The sequence below is a fragment of the Lynx rufus genome, unplaced genomic scaffold (assembly GCF_022079265.1).
Source record: "Lynx rufus isolate CCGP_SWC_20201006 ecotype Redwood Valley unplaced genomic scaffold, mLynRuf1.p SCAF_2, whole genome shotgun sequence".
Taxonomy (NCBI): domain Eukaryota; kingdom Metazoa; phylum Chordata; class Mammalia; order Carnivora; family Felidae; genus Lynx; species Lynx rufus.
This window is the reverse complement of record NW_025814834.1, coordinates 157,927,124-157,939,450: the sequence shown is the minus strand read 5'-3', so window position 1 is coordinate 157,939,450 and position 12,327 is coordinate 157,927,124. Positions and strand designations below refer to the sequence as shown.

The window sequence follows — 12,327 nt, the reverse complement described above, 5'->3', positions numbered from 1 at the left end:
AGCAAACCATTCTTTCTTAGACTTAATGTACTTTTTTAAATGGTAATACTATCAAGTTGTCTTAATTTTCAGATGAAATACAGGAATTAAATTATACTTTTTGTCAGCTTCCTAGGCTAACATGATCTATTTACAGAGAATGTACTCTATCTTTGTTTCCTGAGTCACTCACTGCTTCCTTTTTGCTCCCACAGCACTTTGCATGTATCTCTATTTGCTTTTTATTGCAAGTATCGGAATCTTGCAAAGATGGTACTATTATCATCATGGAATAGCTGAAGAAACAGGCTTAGCATGATGAAGTCACTTAACGAAAATCACCACTAACCCCAGATATCAAACTCAGATCTCTCTGGGTGCAAAACTCTTTCTATACTGCTTCAAAGGTAGAAAGGAACACAGGACTAAATAAATCAAACCCAAATAACTGAATTGACTGCAGTTCCTTCTATAACTAGTAGAAGCTATTGGTGGTAGCAGAAACAGCTCTATCATATCTGACAGATGAAATGTAGAGAAGAACGTGTATCTGGGGGTGGAGGTGCAGGGTTTTGCCTGGTATCTGAACTACCTCATGTAATTAGGAAATACTGTACCTCACTTTATGAGTCTTTATAGAAGGCAGGGTCCATCTCCATTTATAGAAGCTAACAATGCCATACAGTAATTCTTCCTGTCACCTCATCAGCATGAACACAGGCACTTAATCCATGCTCTGCCAATATGACATTTCCGCCAAGAACTCTAAATTAAAAGCTAGAGATAGTAACAACCTAGGACAGGAAAGGTTGGATTTTAGCAGCAGACAGCAGCAGCAACGTTAAGTTTCCAAAGGTAATGGTAGCAGCTATGCAGTAGCTGAGTCTAGCCAGCAATTTGTGGCAGCAGTATTGTCACTGTTTTTTGTTTTTTTTTAATTTGTTCTTTAAAGTTTATTTATTTATTTTGAGATAGGTAGAGGCCATGCAAGTGGGAGAGGGACACAGTGAGAGGGAAACAGCGAATCCCAAGCAGGCTCCATACTGTCAACATGGAGCCCAACGCAGGGCTCAAACTCACAAACCTGTGAGATTATGACCTGAGCCAAAACCAAGAGTCAGATGCTTAACCAACTGAGTCACCCCGGCATCCCATTACTGGATGGTTTTATGCCATGATTTCCAGATGTCTTTTCTGCTCCCTAGCCTAACATGTTCCCGACTTACAGCTACATACAACCTTCTCAGCAATTTGGTGAACTCATCAATATGATTTCAGTAAATTACTTTTCTACTTGAATTAGTCAAAATTGTCTTCTGTTGCCTACAATTAAAAACCCAGACTAAAGCATTTAATAATAAATGAAACTAAACAATTATACTTTATCAAATCTTTTTACCTTAGTATTGATTGTTGTTTTATATAATTTGCCATTATGATCTTAAGTAACAGCTCTTTATAAATGATGGTATGCTCTAACAACATAAAAAATACCTCAGGTTTCTTTACCTTTTCCAAAGCAACACAAAAATGCAAAAATGGTAACAACTGTCCAAGGGTAATTTTCACTGAGGTTCAGAGTTAAGCTTTATTAAGAATTCTTACCTGTCAGGGATACCTAGCCTCTTGACACTTCTATAAACAGAAAGAGTATTTGCAACATGTCGATAATTAAACCAGAACCGGGATGTACATACCTAAAGAATTAAAAGAAACATATTATTATGAATCAAAATAAGCCACTGGATTACAGAATTATTTCTCTTTAAGTAGGATTCAGAGATGCCTAAAAAAAGAGTGTATCATAACTTAGGCTGACAAACAGCAAAGCATATAAATAATTGCCAATAAAACCAATCCCTCTAAAGAGAAGTCTTTCATAACTGCTATTAAATAAAAAGACCATTCAGTTCAAGAGAAAACAAATCTTTGGGTGATTTAATTAAATACCGAATCAACTTAGTTACTCGCAATTTATGTGATTCTATTATGTTCCTATGCCTAAAAGGTTGAATTCTTTACAATCAAAGGCAATGTCCATAATCTCTTCACAGAATAGGAAAGAAAATTAACTATCTTGGGTTATATAATATTCCTTTCACTCTGAATTGCTGCCTATTTTTAGTTATGAAAAATGTTAGACAACATACAAAACAATTTTATATGCATATAAGAAAATACATCATAAAGAAGTTGTTGAACTGAACAGATAACGAGAAACAATCCAAACAAGTTTTACATTAAAAAAAAAAAAAACTGGGGGTGCCTGGGTGGCTCAGTCAGTTAAACGTCCGACTTCAGTTCAGGTCATAATCTCGCAGTCTTGTGAGTACGAGCCCCACGTCGGGCTCTGTGCTGACAGCTCAGAGCCCAGAGCCTGCTTCAGATTCTGTGTCTCCCTCTCTCGGTCCTTCTCCCACTTGCTATTTCTCTCTCTCAAAAATAAAACATTAAAAAAAATAAACTGATTCCTAAAAATGATATCAACGGTACTAGAAAAATCTAATGCCATGTCTCAAAAATCAGTCCTCTTGAAAATCCATTCCAAAGGAAGCATACCTACCCCCCAAGCTCCCACCCTACCTCCGACCACATGCCTCTGCGATTAGTAGGTATAATGACAGCTTTGAGAATAGCATAAATGTTCCTGCCCCTGCAAACAGAAAGGAACCTCAAGATTTTTTTTATTAAAACAAATTTTCAACCTGGAATCCAATAAGGAAATGACTAAAATTTTTGACTACATTAAAATGTAAAATTCCATGTGTCAAAAATACCATAAAGTCCTAACTGAAATGAAAAACTTGAAATAACTAGGGGCACCTAGGTAGCTCATTCGGTTGAACGTCTGACTTTGGCTCAGGTCATGATCTAATGGTTCGTGGGTTGAAGCCCTGTGTCGGGCTCTGTGCTAACAGCTCAGAACCTAGAGCCAGCCTGCTTTGGATTCTGTCTCCCTCTCTCTCTCTCTCTCTCTCTGCCCCTCCCCTGCACTCTCTCTCTCTCTCTCAAAAATAAATAAATGTAAAAAAAAAATTTTTTTTAACTTGAATTAACTATAGCTCAAGAAAAAGTGAACATCCCAATTTTGAAAAATGGGAAAAGGAGAGCAAAACATTTCATAGTAAAGGTATTCAAAATGGACATTATAACTCTTAGAGATGCTCAACTTTTATCATAATTTTAAAAACATAAACTGAATTGATAAGTAAAAGCCCACGACAATGCATGGTATTGGCTATTGTGAGGGGAAACGAATAACTCATATCCTACTGTTGAGAATGCAAACTAAAATAACCGTTCTAAGAGGGTAATTTGCAACATACATCAAGTTTGAATATTTATCTTTTTTTAAAAAATGTTTATTTTTGAGAGAGAAGGGTAAGCAGGGGAGGGGCAGTAAGAGAGGGGGTCAGAGGATCCCAAGCAGGCTCTGTGATCAACAGAGAGTCCTATGTGGGGCTAGAATTCACGAACCATGAGAACATGACCTGAGCTGAAGTCAGACGCTCAACCAACTGAGCCAGCAGGCACCCCAAATATTTACCTTTTGATTTAGCTTATGTAAGTATGCAAAAATATGTACTCAAGAATTTTCACTATGACATTGCCTATTCTAGCAAATATTGAAATCAAAAATCTAGAAACAAAATCACTACCCATTAGTAGCAAGAGATCAAGTACATATTCCCTAACTTGAGCAGAAATAGTTTAAATAATTTATATCTGCATTAGTCATAATAAACACCACTATATTCAGTGCATTTTACCATACCCAAAAGGCTTTTTTCAGCTATTATAGTATTTAATGAGCATAAACCTAAGAAACTGTCCTCGTTTTCACCAGCAAGTTACTAAACATGAAATTAAGGTGGCAAAAGAGAAGGGACCAGGTAATACCAACTTAATGTAAATTATTCATATTCTCAAAATGAGATACCAAAAAAAAAAAAGCCAGTGGTAAAAGAGCAAGGGATATGATCCATTAGTCTTTTGAAAAGGACATAAATGTAATAATATGCACTGGAAATTTCTAAAAGAATACACAAGAAAATGATAATAGCGATCATGGAGAATAAAAATGGGAGTAAGAGGGGGTACAATGATTTTTCAGTTTACACCCTTCCTCATTGTACTTTTTTTAAACCATGGGTAAGGATTATCATTATAACATTTTTTTATTAAACAGAAGCAAAAATAATTTACTCAAAGCAGGTCTTGAAAATAAAATGGAATCCAATTTTCCTTGTATTTCCCTCTGGTGGCAAAAGTTTCTCAGTCATAGTATAAGGCCAAAGGGGCATTCCATTTACCTCTGATCATTTAGTCAAGACGAAAAACAAATTAACTCAAACTGGTAGAGGAAAACATATGTATTTTTAAAATATGAATGATGTACCACTGAAAAAAATGCATGCTTAGTACTTTCAACTTGACTCTGGTCAAATTTCATGATTTTCCATTTAAGAAAGCACAATTCAGGGCGCTTGGATGACTCAGTCAGTTGAGCATCCAACTCTTGATTTTTGGCTCAGGTCATGATCTCTTAGTTCATGGGTTCAAACCCTGCATTGGGCTCTGAGCTGACAGCACAGAGCCTGCTTGGCATTCTTTCTCTCTCTCTCTCTCTCTCTCTCTCTCTCTCTCTCTGTCCCTCCCCCCTCTCTCAATAAATAAACATTTAAAAAAAGGAAAGCACAATTCACTGAAGTCTCACTTTACTAAGTCTGAGTGAATGTGTGAAATATCGCACACAATGTGAAACTGCAATTGTTGTGAAATGCTCTGTAATAATTGTCATTCTCTATTTCTCATCTAAGACCCAAGTTAGTGCAATTGAAGAGGGGCTCACAGAGGTTTCCCAGACAAGGAAAGCCTCCATGTGTGTGCAGTATAAGCTAATAGGTTCATATTCTAAAGGATGAGCCCTTTGGCAATTAGTTGTCTACACATAGGCAGTTATTCTCTTTTTAAAGAATTCCCATGGAAAGACTAGTCATTGAAGAGCCCTTGGTTTCCTGTAGAGCAAGTTATCCTCTCAAATTGGTAGATCATGGCCTGCCTCCTGCTAAGTTTTCCCCTAAGTGGTCACCAAAAACCTGTTTCCTCATCTTAATCAGCTTTTGTTCAATTCTTTCATAAAATCTCTTGTGAGGGATAGTATAGAGGAGGTGTTCTTTCTTGGAGAACAATAAAATAACCCATAAACCCACATTAGGCTGTCCCATTTAATCACAATACAATTATGTATAGCAACTATAATCACTTTTATTTACTTTTAGCAACCTGTAGATAAGTACATACTTTAATGAAACTATTCTCAATCTTACAAGGCCCCAGACATTAAGAGTCTTCCTTTGGCCTTAGTAAAGGTAATTATAATCTTACATGTTTGTCCTGCATTTCAGTTGAATTCCTCCACCCACCTCCTTTACACTTCATCTGAAATCCCACAATTCATGGTGCTCAGTTTTCCTCCTTTCCCAACATGAGTTACTGGCTTTGAAATGCAGTACTGTTATCTGCCCCCCACTTCCTTTTTCACAAAAATTTTCTTCCTTTCTTGCCTCTCTATTTCCTCATTGTTTCTTTCAGTCAACTCTTCTATACATTTTTTTCATTAAGTCAAATTTATTTTATCTTCTAATCATGTAAATGTCATTAAATAAATCCCCCCCAGAGAAACTACTATCCAAATACTTTCCAAATACAGGAAAAACAAAATTGATTATGTGTATTCTATTTTTTGTTTTTTATTTTTTTAGAGAGAAAGAGAGTGAGGGCCAGGGAGAGGGGCAGATGGGGGGGGGAAGGGGGAGAGAGAGAGAGAGAGAGAGAGAGAGAGAAAAAATGAATGAATGAATGAATCCCAAGCAGGCTCCACACTCAGTACAGAGCCTGACGCACAGCTCAATCCCATGATGCTGGGATTATGACCTGAGCTGAAATCAAGAGTTGAACCCTCAACCAACTGAGCCACCCAGGCACCCATACATGTATTCTGTTAGGAAAATTAAAAATACAAATTTATAAATCCAGATAAATTAAGATGGTAATTCACACCAAGAAAAATAAAAAGGACAAAAAAGAAAAATAGGCCAATAAACAAACCTTACTAAGAATCAAAACAATTCAAATTAAAACAATTTAATTTGTTACCCAGCAATCAAAGAGAAAAGGCAAAAGTTAATAATACAGAGTTGTCTTGGGATTAGAAAAAAAGAGGTAAAGCACTTCTGAAGAGCAATTATGTTCCATAACTTCCTAACCTTATGGCTTAGGAATTTATCCTAAAGATAAAATCAGTCAAGTTCACAAAGGTGTATGTATAAGGCTACCCAACATAGCCTTGTTTAAAATAAAACTTTAGAATCTAAATGCTCATGAACTAGAGATTCTGGTACATCAAAATAGAAAATATTTATTTTCTTTTCTAATAATATTCTATTACTAAAATAGAAAATAATACAGCCTTTGGAAATGATTATGAATCTCTTTATTGGCAGGGAAAGATCTCCAAGATATACTGCTACTGGGTTGCAAAATAACAGTGATAAGATGACCCCTGTAACTTAAAATCATTCATCTTTATGCTTATATTTGAAGGGAAAGAAGGTTAGAAGAATTCCATCAAAATGTTAATGCCAGCATGTGTGGGACTTGAAGGTATTTTCTCTGTCTTCCTTGTTTTTCAAATTAAGATTCACATAACATAAAAGTAATCTTTTTTTTTCTTTTCTCTCTTTTTTGTTTTGTTTTTTGTTTTTAGAGATAGAGTGTAAGCAGGGGAGAGGAGCAGAATGAGAGAGAGAGAGAGAGAGAGAGAGGGAGAGAGAGAGAGAATGAATCTCAAGCAGGCTCCATGTTCAGGGCAGAGCCCAATGAGGGGCTTGATCCCAGGGTTGTGGTCAGGGATCATGACCTGAGCCAAAATCAAGAGTCAGATGCTCACTGACTGAGCCACCCAAGTGCCCCTAATCTGTCCTCTTCTAAACTTTTCTGTATAATTTGAATTTTCTACAATGATTATTTATTTTTCTAGACCAAAAAAAAAAAAAAAAAAAAGATAACTAAAAAAATAACCTAAGTAGAGAGTATCTAATATTACAGATAAGAAATACAGTGGTATCCAGCTGGCTCAGGAGGTAGACTTTCCAACACTTGATCTCAGAGTCATGAGTTCAAGCCCCACTCTGGGCATGGAGCCTACTTCAAAAAAAAAAAAGGAAAAAGAAATACAATTACTAGTTTCCATTATTAAAATGATTCTATATTTTATAAAATATTTCCTTTAACAATAGTATTTAATTTATTCTTATATTTATTTACACATCACCACTTGACAATATATTGAAGGCATAGAATATTATTAGTTGACACAGTCAACTTAAAATATAGCCAAATCAAAATAAGGAATTTTTTATAAGATATGAGAAAATAAAAACTCTTTTTCAAAAATCTGATTCACAAAATTTCTCAGACACATATCTAATGTGAATAGCTACATACTTACCAAAACAGCCCAGTTGTTTGTATGCCCACTTCTAAAGAACTGTTCTGTTTGATCCTACAAGTCAAATAATAGCAAATATATTAGAAAAGCCACATTTCTGAGAAAAAAAAGTTAAGATTCATGAAGTCTTTACAGTTACAATGACAGTAAATTATCATTATGCAAATTTATAAAGGTTCTAGTATTTGACCTTATGAAGGACAAAAGTTTCATTTTTTTTGTTGGGGGCATTGTGGAGGGAGTTGCTTGTTTTTAAACAATGTATCTCGAACACAACCAGCTCTTCCTCATTCCTCAGCTTCTAGTTTTTCAATTCAGTCTTCAAATTGTGAATGACTTATTTTCATGCCTTGATTATACACGTAATAATACGCTTCTTGTTGAAGTTTCATTAATTATTTCCTCCTATTCTGTACTAGATGCTTCCAATTACTTTATATGAACACATCACTACATCTGATTGAGTACATTCTCTAGCATGCTGCCATGGTACCACTTCACTAATCTGTTAAAGTCTGAACTGTATTTGCCATTGTGGAACATTAAAAACCTCAATATCCAATAATATCCAGATACTTAAGGAACACTATGTTTATTATATATTAAAATAATAGTGAATATAAACCTTAATGACCCCAGATCTACTACCAACCAGTATTAATTACTAAAAGAGTCATACTTCCTGGATTCAAATCTGGGCCCTACTATTTACAAGCTGTAAAAGCTTAGGAAAGCTTCTCTGTGCTCATAGTAATATTACCTGACACACAGAAGGTAGGAATGGTGACTGGAACATAGAAATTGCATAACTAACTTTAGCTAATTTTCAGCTGGCAAGAAAACTGCAGGGAGAATAAAATAAATCCACTCAAATGTGTCATACACACACACACACACACACACACATTTTTTTTTAAACCTTTCTCAACAGCTGCCTAGATGCTAAAGAAAAAATGTGCTACAATGGATTAAAGCATTAGTTTAAAAATTTGAAGATGTGGGCTTTAGCCCAGGTCCTATCCTTCACATGGCTGTGAGACTGGGGTAAGTCACTTAGCTCTTTAGACTTGACTTTCCTCATGTAGAAAGTAAGAGTTGACCCAGTAATCTCAAATGTCCCTTCTAGCTGAAAATTCTTACATTATTAAGACTTTAGTGAAAATTGTGTTATGGCAAAACTCTTTTGTGATTGTTTAGACAATATAGGCACTGCAAAGTTATTCATTCTACATTTGAGTGGAGCACCTATCATGTGCCATATACATGTAATGTATAGTGATATAAAAAAAATCACTAAATAACATGCTGCTTTCTCTGAAGAATCCCAGAGTTCAGTAAGGAAGCATGCAAACACATTACACTGCAATGTAACATTCATTCATTCATTCATCACATTCATTGGGTGCCATGTGCCAGCCACTGTCCTGAACGCTCACAATACAATAATGGGCAAAAACAGTCATCGTACTTGCCTTCAAAGAGGTTACTATCCAATCTGATAGACACACATTAAGCAGATGAGGGCAAACTATGAATTCTACCAAGATAAGATACACAGTATCATGAAAGAGTACAGTAGACCCCTAGAGAGACCTGACCTGACCTGATTCGGGGGGGGTGGGAAGTGAGAAGGCGTTAGGGAAATTTCCCCTAGAGAAGTGACATTTAGGTTAGGACCCAAAAGATGAAGAGAAGAGGGCAGATAATTCCAGACAGAAGGAACATACACCCTAATGGCAGAAAGGAGTCTAAAGGCTTTTAGAAACTGAAAGATTAGCACTACTAGAAGTCTGTGAAAGAGAAAGAGAGGATAAATGTTTCTTTATCCTTAAAGAAACATTAAGGTGTTTATGGATACATGATCCGAGTTGCATTTTTAAAAATTACTCTGGCTGCAGCTTAGAAAACAGACTGGAAGGAAGAAAGACTGGAGTCAGGCCAGTTAGGGAGCTATTGCACTTTTAAGTGAAAGATGATGGAATAATAGATATTATAAAGCATATATGGATTATAACAGATAAGTGCTATATTAGCTAAGTGTACAAATTACAACAGTATAAACAAAGACAAGGGATAAGGAAAGGCTCTACAGAAGTTATGCTTCTACTTCATCTTAGTAAATGGACAGAATAAACAAGAGGTTATAAAACATGGTAATGTGAAAAAGCACAGCAACAATATAACTACAAAAAAGTAATAGTAATGTTATCCAAAATGAAGTACACACGATAATATAAAGGAGGAAAATAGTGGAACTTTTTATATTTGTAGTATATTAAAAAATGCCTTATAAATATCGAATATATAGATTAGTAGTAATTCATGGATATAGACAGAAGGTGCATTCTTTGTGTCTTTTTCAACTGGGGAGGTACGTATTCAAAAAGTTTATAATCCACTGGTCTAAACTCAGGACACTTAAATGGTGGAAAGAATGGGCTCCAATAAGAAGACCACAAAAGTGAGCAGAGACCAGATCATGATGTTTAGACTTTCCTCTGGAAAACACTGGAAGGATTAAATCAGAAGAACAACCCCATTATATCTGCATTTTATGAAGACTAATTTAACATCTAAGTGAGGGCCTTTGGAAGCCTGAGGGAAACAAGATCGTTGTTGCAAGAGTCTAGGCAAGAAATGGCCAGGGCCTGCATTAAGCCAGTGGAACTGGAAAGATGAAAGCAATTTTTAAAGCTCATAACGTAGAATTTAGTGTTAATCAAAATGTGGGATTAAAAAAAGGGGGGTTATTTTTAAAAAATCAAAACACGTTTCTGACTTAGTAGCTATCCCATAGGAGGTGGGCTAGGCAGAAGATGAAACTTTGGACACAGATTTTCAAATGTGTGCTATCTCAGCCCCTTAGCCAACAGGATATGCAAGTCTGACAACGATGCCACAGATCTAGACTGTAGAACTGGCCTCAAGTATTGTCAGAGTGCTAGGGAGAGCAAAAGTTTTATAAAAGGGCCAGAATTCCTGCGAGCCAAAAATAAAACACCGTACCCATCTGACTCCTGTCAAAGGGGAGCGTTGTAGTTTAATAGGAAAGTAGGTGCTTCACTCCTGTGCCTTCATTTCAACTGCTAGGGACCACACACTCGTCGGAGCAATGGATCAGGCCCTCCTCCGTCTCCTAAGATTTGATTCTTTAAATTCGTCGTTTTAAAAGGGCGAAACAGACCGACACCCTCCCCACAGCCCAGTCAGCCTAGTAAGAGGCTGATGCTTCCCTCTGCTGCAGTTGAGCCGGGTTATCTGTTGGTGCGCTCACAGCCAGAACGCAGCTGTCCTCCCAGGGCCCTGTCGCTCGGAGGGCCTGATTCCTACCTCGATCTGACTAGCGGCCAAGCTGCCGAAGGACAAGAGCAACAACCCTGCCAGGGCAGTCAAACACTTGCGAAGAAAGCAGGAGGCCACCATGTTTCCCGGCTTCCGCCGCCCGCACCTGGAGAGGCGGAGCGAGTGCCGTAAAGCAGCGCCGCGGGTTTTTGCATGCCTTCTGTTTCTTTTTGCGACGCCAGCCCCACCTCCTTGATGCCGGCCCCTCCCTTGCCCTTAGTAAACAGCGCTGGCACAGAGTTCAAGTTTCCGGATTGTTGGGGCAGAGTTGAAAGAAGAATTTGATCCTTTATTTTTAACTGCATTTTCCGTTTTTGTATTATAAAATAGGTATAACATTTAAAAATTGTCTGAAAAGTGAAGGAGAAAAATCTGTGATCCCATAAACTTTAAGAAGCTATTTCCTATTCTGCATAGTGCTGCCAATTCTTTGAATAAATGAAGGAGGGTGTGGTGGGAAGAGCAAGCATTTGGGCACAAAAAAATGATTAATTGTATTAATCGGTAACATGGGTGGGTGCTGTAATTAACAGACTTGAGGTCTATTACTTATTAAAAGCTTGAACATGGAGAAATTGTTTATGTTGTTTCTTCTGTAATTATGGAGCCAAAATTTACTTCAAAGAGAATCTGAGGATTTGATAAGATCATGTGTATCTATTTGTTCCACTGTGTTCATTGTATGCATTCAGTTTTAAATTATTTTCATCTAGTATCACATAAACATATTTATGCTGCTTCATGATCTTTATAATTTTAACATTTAATGGGAACTTGGAACTTCACCCCTTACTGGTGCTTCTGATAAGTAATTTCCCCTCTATTGGAGAATACAAAGTTTCCATGTTTTACTATAAAAGTAATATTATAAAGCACACCTTCATGCATTTGACTTTTCACATTTGTTGAATTCTTTTTTTTTTTTAAGTTTATTTATTCTGAAAGACAGAGAGAGAGTGCGGTAGGGACAGAGAGAGGGGGAGAGAGAGAATCCCAAGCAGGATCCACACTGTCCGCGCAGAATCTGATGGTGGGTCTCAAACTCACCAACTGTTATATCATGACAGCTGAAATCAAGAATCCACGCTTAACCAACTGAGCCACCCAGGCACCTCTGTTGAATTACTTTCTTTGGATAATTTTCCTAGAACAGGAATTTTAAGTCAAAATATACAAAAATTTTAGTGCCCATAAATAATGTTGCTTTCCAAAGAGTACAGACTGGCAGTACCAACAAAATACAACCTAACACCAAATTATACCATTTTTTCCCTCTAAATTCCTAGTTTTAAAATGTTACCTCAAGGTTATTATACTTCTAATTCTTTGATTGCTATCAAGATCCGATGTCTTTCCTTGTGTTTATAAACTATCTTATGTCCTCTGATGTAAATTTTCTGTTCACAGCCTTGTTTTACATACAAATTTGAATATATTTATAAAGCAGTGACATTAACCCTTGCCATATTTTATGCTATTGCTTTTCCCAGCCT

General features: G+C 36.6%; 1 protein-coding gene across 1 annotated transcript in view; it reads right to left on the bottom strand.

Moving 5' to 3' along the window:
• Positions 1–10,919, bottom strand: part of PIGK (phosphatidylinositol glycan anchor biosynthesis class K) — a 122,020-nt gene extending 111,101 nt beyond the window's left edge. Inside the window, exons 1-3 of the mRNA XM_047083264.1 lie at positions 10,823–10,919; positions 7,493–7,546; positions 1,585–1,676 (exon numbers count right to left, since the gene is read on the bottom strand). Coding sequence (XP_046939220.1) covers positions 1,585–1,676; positions 7,493–7,546; positions 10,823–10,915 — 239 coding nt within the window. The 5' untranslated portion in view covers positions 10,916–10,919. The remainder of the gene's footprint in view (positions 1–1,584; positions 1,677–7,492; positions 7,547–10,822) is intronic.
• Between the last annotated feature and the right edge of the window lie 1,408 nt (positions 10,920–12,327).